The 17,818-nt window shown below is 37.1% G+C and overlaps 1 protein-coding gene across 9 annotated transcripts in view; it reads left to right on the top strand.

Annotated features, from left to right (window-relative positions):
* The window catches only part of LOC125666714 (serine/threonine-protein phosphatase 6 regulatory ankyrin repeat subunit A-like), a 59,661-nt gene that overhangs the window by 23,944 nt on the left and 17,899 nt on the right, over positions 1-17,818 (top strand). For all 9 annotated transcript variants that reach the window (XM_056151843.1, XM_048899943.2, XM_048899941.2 and 6 more), the window contains exons 9-19: positions 940-1,054; positions 2,315-2,467; positions 4,304-4,372; positions 4,620-4,763; positions 8,101-8,212; positions 8,307-8,372; positions 10,034-10,109; positions 10,384-10,509; positions 12,956-13,043; positions 15,479-15,596; positions 17,617-17,757. In XM_056151843.1, the coding sequence (XP_056007818.1) occupies positions 940-1,054; positions 2,315-2,467; positions 4,304-4,372; positions 4,620-4,763; positions 8,101-8,212; positions 8,307-8,372; positions 10,034-10,109; positions 10,384-10,509; positions 12,956-13,043; positions 15,479-15,596; positions 17,617-17,757 (1,208 nt within the window). The remainder of the gene's footprint in view (positions 1-939; positions 1,055-2,314; positions 2,468-4,303; positions 4,373-4,619; positions 4,764-8,100; positions 8,213-8,306; positions 8,373-10,033; positions 10,110-10,383; positions 10,510-12,955; positions 13,044-15,478; positions 15,597-17,616; positions 17,758-17,818) is intronic.

Genomic DNA, 17,818 nt, shown 5'->3' with positions numbered 1-17,818 from the left:
ATGTTGATAGTACTTAATAAGATGTTTACTGTCCAAATACTATAAATTGCTCATCAGTTCATATCCCCCTCCCCCCGTTACAGTCCACTCCACTTATATTGAAGTCAATTATATTGAACTATCTGTTATATTGAAGTTAAGATAAATCCCCCAGTAACAATATTTGTGTAGTTCAGAATTGGGTTATATTGAACTTTGGATATAATGAACAATTCGGGCTGGTCCCCTAAATTTCATTATATCCGGAGTAGACTGTATCTTGGCTGTACACCAGCATGGTGATGTCAACAAATAAATGGTAAATACTGTAATAACATTACATTCACTGATCTGTCCACAAAACATGATATAATTAAAAATCCTCTCCTCTATTCGGTATTATTCATAAAGATCTCCTGAGAAACAAAGGAGTGGATCTAAGGATCTAGTACATGTAATATTAGAATGGATTGATTGATGACCAGGAATTTTTAATCACTATTTGATTTCAAAGATCAAAATGACCTGTTTTTAATGACACACTGACTGGAGAGCAGTGTACTATAGAATAATGTATCTGTATTTAGTAAGGCCTGTCATCAGTATGTTGGACTATCTCTAAAAGTTTCCAACTAGGAGAATTCCTGTACAGCATGTAAATTCTAAATTTGTCATCTTGGCCCCCCAAAATTGTAATTTTTGAATTCATTTTTTTTTTTAAAGTTGAGCATAGTATTTGGATGTACAAGTATAGCTGCTGCATAATTATTATAATAGAAAATCTTTTGCACAAGTTTTAGGGAGAACACACACTTAGTAGTAATTTTGATAATATGAATGGTGCTGTGAAATTTTTTTCAATACAGAGCAATATTGAATAGGATCTAGAGTAGTAAAGATGACAATTTGATGCATACAGTTATGTTGGAGAATGTTGTGAATGTGTTCCTTTACATATAGGGGCAGATATCGACGTCTGTGATAAGTTTGGGAACACACCCCTTCACATAGCAGCGAGATATGGGCACGAGTTACTGATCAACACACTACTCGAGAACGGGGCCGACCCTGTGAAGTAAGTACTAGAGAACGGACGGACCCAGTGAAATAAGTACTCGAGAACGGGGCCGACCCAGTGAAGTGAGTACTAGAAAACGGGGCTGACCCTGTGAAGTAAGTACTAGAGAATGGGGCCGACCCAGTGAAGTGAGTACTAGAGAATGGGGCTGACCCAGTGAAGTAAGTACTAGAAAACGGAGCTGACCCAGTGAAGTAAGTACTAGAGAATGGGGCCGACCCAGTGAAGTGAGTACTAGAGAACGGGACTGACCCAGTGAAGTGAGTACTAGAGAATGGACGGACCCAGTGAAGTAAGTACTAGAGAATGGACGGACCCAGTGAAGTAAGTACTAGAGAACGGGGCTGACCCAGTGAAGTGAGTACTAGAGAATGGACGGACCCAGTGAAGTAAGTACATGTACAGGAAAAGGTGTCAAAATATAGTTACCACCCACAGGCATTGTTATATAGAAGGAAGTACAGAAATTGTTATATAGAAGGAAGTACAAAAAATTGTTATAAAGGAAGTACAGAAATTGTGTTATATAGAAGGAAGTACAGAAATTGTTATAAAGGAAGTACAGAAATTGTGTTATATAGAAGGAAGTACAGAAATGGTTATATAGAAGGAAGTATAGAAATTGTTACATAGAAGGAAGTATAGAAATTGTTATATAGAAGTATAGAAATTGTTATATAGAAGTATAGAAATTGTTATATAGAAGTACAGAAATTGTTATATAGAAGGAAGTATAGAAATTGTTATATAGAAGTATAGAAATTGTTACATAGAAGGATAGAAATTGTTATATAGAAGGAAGTATAGAAATTGTTATATAGAAGGAAGTACAGAAATTGTTATATAGAAGGAAGTATAGAAATTGTTATATAGAAGGAAGTATAGAAATTGTTATATAGAAATAAGGAATTATAGAAATTGAATAATCTGAGTTGATGGAACATTGGGACATGATAAAGTTTAAGGGTAGTATGATATAGAATTAAAATGTTGTGGATGATGTTGAATTCCGTTTGATTGTCACAGTTTCAGCCCATTTGCTAGAATTACAGTGCAGTGTATTGTACTTTACGTAAATGTTATGGAACACCCCCCTCCCTTGTCACACACACACACACACACTGACCAAAAAACAAGTAAAAGGGAATTTCCCATATCATTACTATATATATGCCTTTGTATCCCACCTCATCTTAATTCTCAATAATATATATTATATACTGATATCGCAACATAATTTTGTGATTTTTCCCGTAGACGAGGGACCAGTGGAATGTTACCTGTTCACATCGCAGCTTTAAATGGCCATGTTGACTGCGTGAAGAAATTATTGACCTCTATGGTGGATTTGGAAATTGACATTACGGATGACTTTGGCAGAACCTGTCTCCATGGAGGGGCGTGTAGTGGGTGAGCGATGGGATACTGTAAATTCCTAAATATTTCACGAGAAGCATCACTCACGGATCAAAATTACTCGCTTTTATTTTTATATTGCTAAAATCGATATAAAGACTCTTGATCAATAAAGCATTCACAGATTTATTTTCACGTGATTTGACGTATATGAGTCATTTCGGGATGTTAAGTTCTCCCCTAAAATAAGAAATCTGCAGTAGGTTTATAAATTTGGTGTTTATTGGGACACAGTGTATGGTAATTTGTAATACTAACACTGTTGCTTCTGATAGATTTGTGAAGTTTCATATAGGGCTATATAGTGTAGAGAGGTTATGATTGACTACAGATAAAAATATGGTTAGGGTTGACTAAGAATAAGAAATGATTAGGTTCAACTATGAATAAATATATGACTAGGTTTGACTAAAATAAGAAATAACTACTAGGTTTAACTACAGATAAAAATATGACTAGGGTTGACCAAAACTAAGAAATAATTAGCATCAACTACAGATAAATGTATAATTAGGATCAACATGGGGATGGCAGACCCAATTCGAAATTTCACGTTTCTGCACATACATTAGCCATAAATCAAACTGTCATGCGCATGTACAATGAAATAATTTTTTTTTACTCTTTTCTTATAAACTTTACCTCTAAGTACAGTACTATTTATACATCACATTCTTACTGTTTTTGATTATTGCTCTATAAACAATTAACGATATACTACATGCACCGGAAATGCATACACAGGTTTGTTCAAAATCAACCGCAAATAAAAGTAATTTGTATAAAAAAAAAATGTTTGGACCATTCAGTGAAACAAGAAGATATCACGAAAACCTGTATCAATCAATGACAACTAAAGAACATTGACCTTAAGCAAGTTCTTCTACATCCACTGTAACTCTTTGAACATGTTTAACGAATAAAATTCCAGTTCATCAGAAAGGTATTATAAATGACAAAGTATAGGTTATATCTGTTTTGGATCTGTTTGAAAAGTACAGTGTACATGGACTTGGGTCTTTTAACAATACAAAAAATACATGCTTTTATTCAGATATATGAATTTCTAATTTGTTATGAAAAGTTAAAGATTGTGAAAATGAAAAAAAATATTAAATTAATGACTGTGCACATTTCATATCAGAAATCTATCATCTTGAAGCTGCAATACTGAGTTTTATATTAGGATCATTGGATTTGTGACAGCTCATATATTATGTATATTGATTATACAATGTTTCAATACTGTTATTTGATATATGAACTTTTTCCTAATCCATACAATTATTTAGTATCAAGGAAAAGTATGAAACCAAAAGTAATGAGAAACCTTATCTGTTTCTCATTTAATGACAATTTTCCTATGACATGCTCCCAGAAAGTTCAAGGCTGATGACCATGAAGGATAAAAATTGACTATATGATTGTACTGAACAATCTGCAAAAGTTAATATTGATGAATGAAGTAATGGAGAGCAGGTTGATGAACTGAATGTTCAAAATAATTTTAAAATTCAATATGAGAAGTAAATGAATCTGAGGCCTGAAGGTTATAAAACGTTTCTGAGCACGTTTTTAAACTTAAAAATCAAACTGTGCTTTAAATCATACACATACTCAAAAGTGAAGGATATAAAACTTTTATAATATCATTCTCACACTCAAATGGAGTACATGCTCAAGATTTTTCAAGTAGGTTTCTGAGTTTGAGTATGAGTACGGTAAAAGTGTTATAACCTCCAGGCCTGGTTCACCTTTAGTGGAGATATTTGCTCCAAGTAAATGCTGTATGTAGGAATGCCTGTATTGTGGTGTGTTTTGATGTTGTAGAAGAGTGGAGGTGGTGGATCTATTGTTGAAGATGGGAGCAGATGTCCTTTGTGCGGATCATGAAGGAAGGTATGGTCTTATTCAAGTTTTTTCTGAGGAGGACATCGTGTTGACGTCAGTTAGTAGTTACAGTGCATGTCATTGCCCATTACTGTTTTAATGAATAGCAACATATTTTAAAGTTTTTCCCAAGCAAAGTCATGTTGTAATAGAAATATTAGTTTTTATTGACAAGATGAGCATGATTATCTGTTTACACATGTATTTACTGGAGAATAGAAGCAGAGTTGATGTGATTGGTTTGTGTATGTTGCAGGGTGCCTCTACATTATGCCAGTGCTCACACTCATGGTCAGTGTGTGGCATCCTTGATCAATGCAGGTCGAGCAGCGGTCAATATCACAGACAGACGGGGCTGCACACCCTTACATTATGCCTCGGCTTGGGACCACGATGCAAAGTATGTCAAGTTGACAATTAGCACGTACAATTTTCTTGTGTTTAGGTCACCTGAGTCGGTGACTGACCTATTTCTGTCAGTTTTTGTTTGTCATTGTGCATTGGTTGTAAACTTTTGAACATTTTCAGCTTCTTTTCTGAAGCAGCTGAACCAGTTTTAACTGATTGGTATGTAAAGTCTATGGGTCAAGGGAAACAAAAATTATGAAATTCATGGTTCCTGTTACCCTGAGGCCTGAGGGGTGTGGCCAAAACCATCAAAATTGGTGTAATTTTAAAAAGTTTACTCCTGGACATTGAGCAGTCAAACTATTAGCATGATTATAATGAGCAATGAAAGCTTGACCAAAACTGTAAAATTCATAACCCCTGGGTTCAGTGTTCATCGGATTCCCTAGAGTGGTGATAAGTTGGTTATACATGGTTTAAACACATTCCAGTGGACCACTTGAACTTGATCAAGTTCATTTGATCAAAACCCTTGTCTGGTTGTTAAGAAGCTAATTTTAACAACTGTTTGTTAAGAAAACTAAATATATTACAATAAACACAGCATCTTTGTTAAGAGAGGTCATAATAATTGATTGTTAAGGAAGTCTTAACAACTTCATGTTAAGAAAAGAACTCTGTTTGCACAACCTAGTGTTTCTGTGCAAAACATTTTAAGCAACTCTTTGTTAAGGGACATGTCTTAACAAATGTTTGATTAAAAATGCATTATATCTTCGAAAATCCTCTTCTTTACTTCTAGACATCAAGCAATATAACTGTTGGCATGGTTATAATGAGCAATGAGTCCTATACCAATCTGTGAAATTCATGACCCCTGGGGTTCAGGGTTCATGCCCCAGGATAGTGTTAAGTGGGTCATATATGAAAAATGCATTATATTGAAATTTGATTTATTAAATTATTATTTATACACAACGTTGGTTTCCTTTTCCTGTACTTAGCTAACTATGTTTAATTAGGATATTTGATGTTGCTTTGTTTTTATTTATCATATCGATTCTAAAATTAGATTTGGTATTGGTCAGTGTAATTAGATGACCAATCAGATTAGAGTAGCCGGGAGCATTGATGCCTAGAGGGGGATGCTGATTAAGTTCATTGTATAGCCTTGTAGGAGACTGAAAGTAACAGCAGCTACCCACCCACCTTCCCCATCAACTTCCCCGGCTCTCTTCTCTTATTGGGGCTCCTCATTCCTTTTGTTCATGGCGTTCATTCCTGGGGGAATTTTGCCCCCAAGGGATTGTTCATTCCTGGGGGAATTTTGCCCCCAAGGGATTATTTACTTATTACATACATTATTTGTTTATATGTACATGTATTGTATTAGAACCTGTATATGAATTATGTTGGCAGGCGGTATATTGTAGATATTAGGTTGACACGTTATTCGGGCAGGAATCTCGGCCACGTCTATGTTTCTCTGTATATACATGGTTAAGCTCACAGATCAGCTCGAGCTTCATTGGATTTGTATTCGGGTTTGTTGGTTACCCGCTGGGATCAGCCCCGGGTAAGCTCCCTGGGATCAGCCCGGAGCTTCATTTCCATTCAGTTTTGCATGCATGGGGATTTGCTCATTCAGCTCCCTGGGATCAGCCCGGAGCTTCAGTCTGTTTTCTCGCCCGCTGGGATCACCCCGGGCAGCTCCTTGGGATCAGCCCGGAGCTTGTTTTTTGTGTTCATTAACCCGCTAGATTCAGTCGCGGGTAGCTCCTTGGGATCAGCCCGGAGCTTCATCACTCCTTTTGGACCCGTTGGGATCAACCCGGGGTAGCTCACTGGGATCAGCCAGTTGCTTAGTTGTGGTTTTAGTCCAGATGGTCGTACGTGACCTGCTGGGATCAGCCCAAGGCTAGTTCACTAGAGTTAGTGTAGAGTAGAGTAGAGTACATATAGTTATGTAGTATTGGAGTTATAAGAATGAGAAGCCCCCAGAACGCCAAACTGTATTTTATTTTTTGTTGTTTTGTACATATTGTATGTTCTTCTGATGTAGGCATGTATGTTAGTAATCAATATGAGTTTTCAGTTGGATATGTAAATAAATGTTAAACTCTGACTGTCTGGTGGTTGTGTATAAATGTAAGAAAATCTTCTTTGCTTCCGGATATTAAAAGGCAATATGTTTGGATGACTATAATCAGCATACTCGCTGTCTAGAGATCCACCATCACATGGCGTGAAATATACCAGACCATTGGGTCCATACATTTCAATTCACAAACGACCCATCCAGTCACTATTTATGCACTTCATGTTTGAGAAGCCAGCCTCTTTCTCATGTCACAATTAATAATAATCTTATCATCATTAGAATACGATCGATATTTACTATTACATGTACAACCGTTTCGCCATAGTTAAAGATCATTCAATAAAGCATTTCAGTGCAAGCAACAATGTAATCGTAAGTTCCAAAATTGAGCTTTGATGACAGAAAAACAATCCGGTAAAAGATCAATTTTTTTTTTACTTGCAAAAGGTCACTTTCAGCTCGCAATTTCAATCTTTAGCATGCGTTTAGCGAGTATTTTCCGTTAATTTTTACCCCTGACCTAGCTGACTTGGCTGACTTTGCTGACTTGGCACTCATCTGTCTGGTGATTGTTCTGTCTGTCAATCAGTTCTTTTTTTGGGTGAAAGTTTTCTTTAAATGCCCTGTAATTTCATTGTATTTGAAGATGTTAAACACTGCATGAGGAGATGTATTCATGTAGGAGAAGAGTGCTTGATCTGCACTTAAGTTACAGTAGTGCTGGATCTGCACTTGAGAAGTTACAGTAGTGCTTGATCTGCACTTAAGTTACATTAGTGCTTGATCTGAACTTAAGTTACAGTAGTACTTGATCTGCCATAAGTTACAGTAGTGCTTGATCTGAACTTAAGTTACAATAGTGCTGGATCTGAACTTAAGTTACAGTAGTACTTGATCTGCCATAAGTTACAGAAGTCCTTGATCTGCCATAAGTTACAGTAGTGCTTGATCTGAACTTAAGTTACAATAGTGCTGGATCTGAACTTAAGTTACAGTAGTGCTTGATTTGGACTTCAGTTACAACAGTTCTTGATCTGCACTTAAGTTACAGTAGTGCTTGATTTGGACTTAAGTTACAATAGTGCTGGATCTTAACTTAAGTTACAGTAGTGCTTGGTTGGGACTTAAGTTACAGTAGTGCTTGATCGGGACTTAAGTTACAGTAGTGCTTGATTGGGACTTAAGTTACAGTAGTGCTTGATTTGGACCTAGGTTACAGTAGTGCTTGATCGGGACTTAAGTTACAGTAGTGCTTTATCTACACATTTTCTCTTTAATGGCGTTGCAGAGTTGTGGAACTGCTACTGAAGAATGACGCCAGGCCTAGTATCAGGGACCACGAGGGGTTCAATACTCTACACTATGCAGCATTGAAGGGACACAGACTGACACTAGAAATGGTGAGAACACAGACCTCCCTACACTTAAGGATTTTTATGAATCAGCCTCTGTAGAATTGTATGTAAAAATAACTTACGTTTCCTTGCCTTGTAGTTATTGGACTGTGCATCGACAGATTTAATACGGAGTGGGGCTCCCTTGTCTCCGGCCCACATAGCGGTCAGTATTCTGAATAAGAAAAGGGTGCATGTTAATTACTAGTTGATACATTAAAAAAAATTCTCCGTTCACTATAGAATATTGTGAAGTTCAAGTAAGGGCTGTTCCAGAAATGATCAAATGGGGGGGGTCGGGCGGCAAATGATATTTTTTTGTGTGGGTGGTCGTATTTTTTCATATTTTAATTGGTCCGTGGTGGGGTTGTTAATAAAATATTTATTATGGGTAGTGGGTAGTTTCTATTGTTTTATTTTGTGCTACGTGGGTGTTGAGTTTTCAGAATATTTTTATTGTCGCTCTTGTCATGTTGGTTACAAAACGTCGGAGGGAAAATTGAAAACGTGCTTTCGAAATGCTGCTTTCGAAATCGAAAGTAACAGAGAACTATTCGAGTTGTCTCTCTTTGCAGCGCATAACTTTCCATTACGACACTCTTCAAATTAGAGGCGCGTTTAATAGGGTCCCTTTGGACGTGGTGGCGGCGAACTCTGTTCTATAGATTATTACAGTTTACAGTGCATCGATTTTGGGAATATTTTGAAACCAATACGTATTCCGTTTTCTAATAAAAATAGGCAAACCTTAGTTGATTTATACGAGGGTACTGATGCGTTATATTTATCAGTCGGTGTGATGGTGATATAGAGGCCTCCTCTGGGCGCGGGCTCCATTAGAAGACGAACGATTCGTGGAAAAACATATCCATACCCATTTCATGATAATAGCATCGTTTGGACTCCCAATCTTTCCAACATTCCCGCCATAGATGCCTTCGATTGTTGATGTGACATCGTTTCTTCAGAACTACTGTGATACAATGTCGCACAGGCATTACCGCGTCATTGACTAGAATGTTTCACAGTTTGTCCCGAAAACCTCGCGAGATTTGTACCGTTTTCATTTTTAAAAATATTTTTGTGGTGGGTCTGGTTAGTTTTTTTTTCTATTAGATGGGTCATTGTAAAATGAGTTTATTAATTTGATGGGTCATGGGATAATTTTTTATTTTTTTTTATGGGTGCTTGGTATATACAAAAGGTGCCTCCTGACCCCCCCCCCCCCCCATGTATTTATTTCTGGAATAGCCCTAAGTCAATGAAGAGGAATTTGCTGTCAAAACAAAAGGTTGAAATATATATAAATATTACATATCGTTATTTTTTTTTTTTGAAAATTTTTATTTGATTTTGGAACTTTTTAGAACACTGTACAGTAAAACATGCTTTTAATGAACACACTTATATATAACAATATATACTTATTGATAAGCAGTGATATTTATTCCCATATGTAAATGATAAAAATTCTATATAATTTTAATGATAAAGTTTGGTTACAATAAACTGTTTTTGCTGGCCCTGGAGGTTCACTATAACTGTTTTGCTGTATAATGAAGTTTGGTTATAATGAACTGTTTTTGCTGGCTGGAGGTTCACTATAACCATGTTTTACTGTATAATGAAGTTTGGTTATAATGAGCTGGTTTTTGCTGACCCTAGAGGTTCACTATAACTGTTTTACTGTATAATGTTCACCGTAACTGTGTTTTACTGTAATGTGCATCATATTGAAAGAAAATAGTTTGACTTGACTGATATATTGGGACTTCTTACTTTGTGATGATAGATAAAATCATTGGAGTTATTTTTGCTGATCTTTAGGCTTACAATGGGCATAATGAAGCTTTGCATATACTCCTGGGATGCATCATGAATCTGGATATACGAGACTCGCACGGTAAGGAGGGATAGCTATTTAGTACTTTATGTGCACACTTGTGTTCTGTATGTGCAGAGTTCACAGTAATGAGAAGTGAAAGAGTTGATAATTTAAGCCTAATTCAGTATGATGTTTCGAGGTCAAAATTCTCATGAAAGCACTACCTTGATTTGCATGAATTAAGCAGATGATCTTCTCTAGTCACAGAGCATTTTCAGAGATAGTGTCTTCTACAGGATCGACCAATCATCTATTTAAATTAGAGTATTTTTAGAGTTGTTGTTTTCTGCAGGGCGAACCATGCTTGACCTAGCCTGTCTTCAAGGTCATGCAGAATGTGTGGAGACACTCTTACTTCAAGGAGCCACCATTCTGGTCCAGGACAGCACCACCAGAAGGACGCCACTTCACTCCGCTGGTAAGGAAGACTCGGATTAGGACCATTTTACATTGACTTTGTACTGTTAATTCAGTGTTATAGACAGAGATTTTACATTGACTTTGTACTGTTACATTGTACTTTAGTGTTATAGACAGAGATTTTACATTGACTTTGTACTATTACTTCAGTGTTATAGACAGAGATTTTACATTGACTTTGTACTGTTAATTCAGTGTTATAGACAGAGATTTTACATTGACTTTGTACTGTTAATTCAGTGTTATAGACAGAGATTTTACATTGACTTTGTACTGTTACATTGTACTTTAGTGTTATAGACAGAGATTTTACATTGACTTTGTACTATTACTTCAGTGTTATAGACAGAGATTTTACATTGACTTTGTACTGTTAATTCAGTGTTATAGACAGAGATTTTACATTGACTTTGTACTGTTACATTGTACTTTAGTGTTATAGACAGAGATTTTACATTGACTTTGTACTGTTACTTCAGTGTTATAGACAGAGATTTTACATTGACTTTGTACTGTTAATTCAGTGTTATAGACAGAGATTTTACATTGACTTTGTACTATTACTTCAGTGTTATAGACAGAGATTTTACATTGACTTTGTACTGTTAATTCAGTGTTATAGACAGAGGTTTTACATTGACTTTGTACTATTAATTCAGTGTTATAGACAGAGATTTTACATTGACTTTGTACTGTTAATTCAGTGTTATAGACAGAGATTTTACATTGACTTTGTACTGTTAATTCAGTGTTATAGACAGAGATTTTACATTGACTTTGTACTGTTACATTGTACTTCAGTGTTATAGACAGAGGTTTTACATTGACTTTGTACTATTACTTCAGTGTTATAGACAGAGATTTTACATTGACTTTGTACTGTTAATTCAGTGTTGTAGACAGAGATTTTACATTGACTTTGTACTGTTAATTCAGTGTTATAGACAGAGATTTTACATTGACTTTGTACTGTTACATTGTACTTTAGTGTTATAGACAGAGATTTTACATTGACTTTGTACTATTACTTCAGTGTTATAGACAGAGATTTTACATTGACTTTGTACTGTTAATTCAGTGTTATAGACAGAGATTTTACATTGACTTTGTACTATTACTTCAGTGTTATAGACAGAGATTTTACATTGACTTTGTACTATTACTTCAGTGTTATAGACAGAGATTTTACATTGACTTTGTACTGTTACTGTAATTGTATATAAGATGTCACATGTCATATATATCCTTCATACTGTAAAAGTGGTAATTTTAGCAAGACACAAATTTAGTGATTTATCCATAAATTATGGGTATACATGTATTTATGTAGCGAAAGCTAATTTTAGCCACAGAAAAATATAGCTATTACCTCCGATATGGAATAAATATTAGCGATATTCAATTTTAGCGATTTCAACACTGTCGCCAATAATGGCAAATTTAAATTCTTGCTAAAAATTCTACCTGTAAAGTATTTAGTGCTGTGATAGATTGGACAAAGAGGCATGGCTGATAAACAGAAAACACACTAAACCCAACCTGTTGCATCTATTTATATTGTCTGTTCTCATTCATAACCAGTGATACATATACCAAACCGATGACATTTACAAGGCCACCAGTGATTGGGAAAGCCATGCACCCTGCGCCATAGTCCCATTCAGGTGAAAATTGGCGCATTAAATCATCTAATCCATGCGCACTTTCCATGCGCCAAAGTGCGCATTCATTATCGATTGTAACTTACAGTTTTTTTTTCTCAAGAATGAATTGAGTACGACTTATTTATTTTTTGTACTTTCATTTTTAATTCCTATGTATTCTGATACACCGAATCTCATTGGTTGAAGCAATACAAATCAAAATAGATAAACAATAAACTATTTCCTCTTACATCACATCTCATCACGTCTTCTCATGCTTATACTTTAGAGTTTAAGCTTTGGAAGTCCAAGGACAGATGTAGAATCGACAGAAAGTGAAAAAAAAACCAAAATTAATAATGAAAAAAAACAAAACAACGAGAGACCATCTTCAAATACCAATGCCAAGAAAATGGTCATGGTTCAGAGTTTCAATTAAAACAATAATGTTCCACTGCACATTTGCTATTCATTGAAAATAGTCATTCAAAATATGTTGATGGCCCATTAAATCTGAAAATGGCCCATTGAAAACTTGAACCGTGGGGCCGTAGTCCCATAGGCCATCCCAATCACTGGACGACAGGACATGTAATATCGGTAGTCACATACTGACACTAGTATGATGTGAATCTTGAGACAAAACATAAAACACAACACTTCTCTCAGCTTTGGGCGACCAATTGTCAGAGCTAAAGCTTGGTCCATGTTCTTATCCAATGATTGAATAATTTGTAAATGCAGGAAATTTGAATTCATTTTGATATTTTTCAAATGCTATGAGTATCTTGTACTTTATAGCTATGAATGGGCATACGGAATGTTTACGGTTGCTAATGGAAACTGCCGAGGACAGCAATATCGTAGATTGTACAGATGTGTATGAAAGGTATGAAATTTAATCCTTGAACTGATTAGAATGAATTGAATTACTAAATTCTAATTCTTGAACATGTATTGATATCAAGATGCAAGACAAGTTCCTACTTTTTCAAACTGTATCCAAGAAATGTTTTGAAGTATAAAGATAGAAATCATGAGGAAATGAAGCTGATCGGATGTGGGTCTGAAGTTATGTATGTTTCTGGAAATTGACTACAATCAACGTACTAGAAATACATGTACATGTGTGATTTAGAATGATAAAACTTTTTATCTTACTACGTAGATTTTACACAATACATTGTGTTTTTATTGTTGTGTCTTTCTTCCTTGTGATTTGATCTACTTGGACAGATATAGAATTCTAACCGGCCAATTGTTAAACAGTACTTTAGCATATAAATCTTAAAAGAAAAAAAAATTCAGGATGATGAATTCAAAATGAGAGGGCATTATCATAATTATATTGAATTGATGACCTAGGGGTAGGATGGGGCCACAATTGAGAAATAAAGTTTTACAAGGGATGTATAGTACAAATCTTTTAAGATTTTCTTCTCGAGAACAGCATGGTCATTATAAGACATTATAGAATATACAAGCATTCTCAGGTAGTGCAGATTCAAATTTCTTCAAATCATGGCCACTGGTGGGCTACAATAGGAGATAAAAAAATGTTCATGTGGATAATCTTTTCAAGACCCATATGGTCATCACTAGTGATATAGATATGCATCCTTTCTCAGGTAGTGCAGATTTCAGTTTATTCAAGTCATGGCCCAGGATAGGATGGCACGAGGATCAGAGTTTCACATTGGAATAAATGTAATCTTTGAAAGTTTTCTGATCGAGGACCACTGATTTTTTCATGGACCAGGGGTTTGGGGTTAAGGTCAGGGATACATGTACAATTTTACATAATATACGAATATAGATGGGGGGAGGATCTTTTTAGCCGAGTTGCGTAGCAAATCTCGGCTTTTAAATTGGCGAAGAATGGGCAGCCAGTTGGGCGGGCGGGCGGCGTCCACAATTAGCTTGACCGGTCTCTAATTGCATACTTTTTGGTGCATCTTTGTGTGACTTACTTATCATGTTCACGTCCAAAAGAGGAAGGTTCCTATTTATTTTGAGGTCAAAGGTCAAGGTCACTTTGTCACTAAATGCCATAGATTTGAGCTTGTCCGGTCTCTAACTTTCATACTACATGGGGCATCTTTGTGAAACTTACATAACATGATCACATCCAAAAGAGGAAGGTTCCTATTTATTTTGAGGTCAAAGGTCAAGGTCACTAAATGCCATAGATTTGAGCTTGTCCGGTCTCTAACTTTCATACTACTTGGTCATGTTGGTGTGTCTTTGTCAAACTTTCATATTTTGATCACATCCATTTTGAGGTCAAAAGGTCAAGGTTACTTTGTCACTCTATATTGTAGATTTGAGCTTGCCTCTAACTTTTATACATGTATTTGCTGGTGCATGTTTATCAGACTTCAAAGCCTGATGACATTCAAGATTCATGTTGCTTTTGAAATCCAAAGGTCAAGGTCATTATCACACTAAATACCTATTGCGGCCATTCAAAGCTTCATACTTATAAACTATATTAAATACGTGCATGTTTTTACTTCGTGAATGCAAGCGTGCATAATTTTCCAAACTGCAACTCGGCCATACGCATCTTTGATGCATTTTAGCGATTTTTAAAAATCTTGTCCAAAACGGCAAGGCCATGTTAGTCATATCAATTTTTCTGCCCCCGCATGTTGTATGGATTCATGTTCAGTTATTATTACGTCATGGGGCTAGGTTGAGGTCAAAATGATTTGCTCTCAAAAGTTTTCATGGGATTATAGAGAGTAAAGATCTTTTGAAAATCTTTCGAAAACAGAGGGTGAAGGTGACCCAGGTGAGTGTTGTGGGCCCCTTGCTTTCTTTTGGGTAGTTATTTTTTATGAAATTATATAAGTATTACATTCCTCTATCTACAAAGAGAAAAATAGTTTTAGCATGTTACTGTTTAGATTTTCCGCATGAATTAATCACAATATAATAACTGAGCGTTTACACTGGCAGGAAAAAGACAGTTCAGTCTACGTCTTCATTGTAATGAATTTGTTGTTTCAGGACTCCTCTGATGATGGCGGTGGTCCTTTATTGTTGTGAATTTGTCATTTCAGGACTCTGATGATGGCGGTGGTCCTTTATTATGAATTTTTCGTTTCAGGACTCCTCTGATGATGGCGGTGGTCCTTTATTGTTGTGAATTTTTCGTTTCAGGACTCCTCTGATGATGGCGGTGGTCCTTTATTGTTGTGAATTTGTTGTTTCAGGACTCCTCTGATGATGGCGGTGGTCCTTTATTGTTGTGAATTTGTTGTTTCAGGACTCCTCTGATGATGGCGGTGGTCCTTTATTGTTGTGAATTTTTCGTTTCAGGACTCCTCTGATGATGGCAGTGGCCAATGGACATGTTGACACTGTACTGTACCTCATAGCAAACGGTGCCATAGTGAATGCTAAAGACAGCCAAGGCAGAACCTCCTTACACAGGGGGGTAAGTCAGTATTTACACAAGGGGATAAATCAGTCATTCCTTGGGGATACAGGGAGATGAGTGAGTCTTTACATGGGGATACAGGGAGATGAGTGAGTCTTTACACGGGGATACAGGGGGGTAAGTGAGTCTTTCCATGGGGAGATGAGTGAGTCTTTACACAGGGATACAGGGAGATGAGTGAGTCTTTACACAGGAATACAGGGAGATGAGTGAGTCTTTACAGGGGGATAAGTGAGTCTTTACATGGGGATACAGGGGGGTAAGTTTGTGTTTACACAGGGGGATAAATGAGTCTTTACATAGGGGGATAAGTGAGTGTTTACACAGGGAGATAAGTGAGTCTTTACATAGGGGAATAAGTGAGTCTTTACATGGGGATACAGGGGGATAAGTGAGTGTTTACACAGGGGGATATGTGAGTGCTTACACAGGGGGATAAGTGAGTGTTTACACAGGAAGATAAGGGAGTCTTTACACAGGAAGATAAGTGAGTGTTTACACAGGGGGATAAGTGAGTCTTTACACAGGGAGATAAGTGAGTCTTTACACAGGAAGATAAGTGAGTGTTTACACAGGGGGATAAGTGAGTGTTTACACAGGGGGATAAGTGAGTCTTTACACAGGGAGATAAGTGAGTGTTTACACAGGAAGATAAGTGAGTGTTTACACAGGGGGATAAGTGAGTGTTTACATAGGGGGATAAGTGAGTCTTTACACAGGAGGGTAATTGAGTGTTTACACAGGGGGATAAGTGAGACTTTACATAGGGGGATAAGTGAGTGTTTACACAGGAGGGTAATTGAGTGTTTACATAGGGGGATATGTGAGTCTTTACACAGGGGGATAAGTGAGTCTTTACACAGGGGGATAAGTGAGTGTTTACACAGGGGGATATGTGAGTCTTTACACAGGGGGATAAGTGAGTGTTTACATAGGGGAATAAGTGAGTCTTTACACCTGGGGGTGGGGGTGGGGGGGGGGGGGGGTGTGTGTGGAGTCTGTACTGAGGGATAACTGAGAGAATCTTTATACAGGGGGCACAGGAGTCAGTCTTTATACAGGGGGTACAGGAATTAGTCTTTATATAGGGGGTACAGGAGTCAATCTTTATACAGGGGGTATGGGAGTCAGTCTTTATATAGGGGGTACAGGAGTCAGTCTTTATACAGGGGGTACAGGAGTCAGTCTTTATACAGGGGGTACAGGAGTCAGTCTTTATACAGGGGGTATGGGAGTCAGTCTTTATATAGGGGGTACAGGAGTCAGTCTTTATGCAGGGGGTATGGGAGTCAGTCTTTATATAGGGGGTACAGGAGTCAGTCTTTATACAGGGGGTACAGGAGTCAGTCTTTATACAGGGGGTACAGGAGTCAGTATACAGGAGTCAGTCTTTATACAGGGGGTACAGGAGTCAGTCTTTATATAGGGGGTACAGGAGTCAGTCTTTATACATGGGGTACAGGAGTCAGTCTATGTACAGGGGGTACAGGAGTCAGTCTTTATATAGGGAGTACAGGAGTCAGTCTTTATACAGGGGGTATGGGAGTCAGTCTTTATATAGGGGGTACAGGAGTCAGTCTTTATACAGGGGGTATGGGAGTCAGTCTTTATATAGGGGGTACAGGAGTCAGTCTTTATACAGGGGGTATGGGAGTCAGTCTTTATACAGGGGGTATGGGAGTCAGTCTTTATAAAGGGGCACAGGAGTCAGTCTTTACATTAGAGAGTTAAGCTAGTGTGTACAGAGAGGGATGGGGGAGTTGTTACTCAGGGGATGAGTGATAGGACTGTGTGAGTGTTTACAGAGAGGGATAGGTGAGTCTTTACATATATATCTCCTGAACTGTGTACACATGCAGTATATGTGATGTGATCAAGGTTTTTTTTTTATCGGAGTATGAATGGTTATGAAGAGCAGTGTGTGATTTGACTGGTTCTGATTTTTTTTATTGGAGTACAAATGGCTAAGAGCAGTATTTAATTTGACAGAGTTTAATTTTTGTTTTTTTATCATTAGAGTGCAAATGGTCATGAGGAGTGTGTAGATGCCCTCCTACATAATGGTGCTGACGTTACAGTTCGGGACCACCGCGGAAGGGTAGCCACGTACCTGGCTGCTACCTGTGGACAGGTGTCCATACTCTCTAATCTCCTGACGGTAAGTGTAAGATCTGTCCTGTAGACAGGTGTCCATATTCTCTAATCTCCTGACAGTAAGT

This window comes from Ostrea edulis, chromosome 10 (assembly GCF_947568905.1).
Source record: "Ostrea edulis chromosome 10, xbOstEdul1.1, whole genome shotgun sequence".
Taxonomy (NCBI): Eukaryota; Metazoa; Mollusca; class Bivalvia; order Ostreida; family Ostreidae; genus Ostrea; species Ostrea edulis.
The sequence above is the reverse complement of the archived record's forward strand: the minus strand, read 5'-3'. Positions and strand labels throughout refer to the sequence as shown.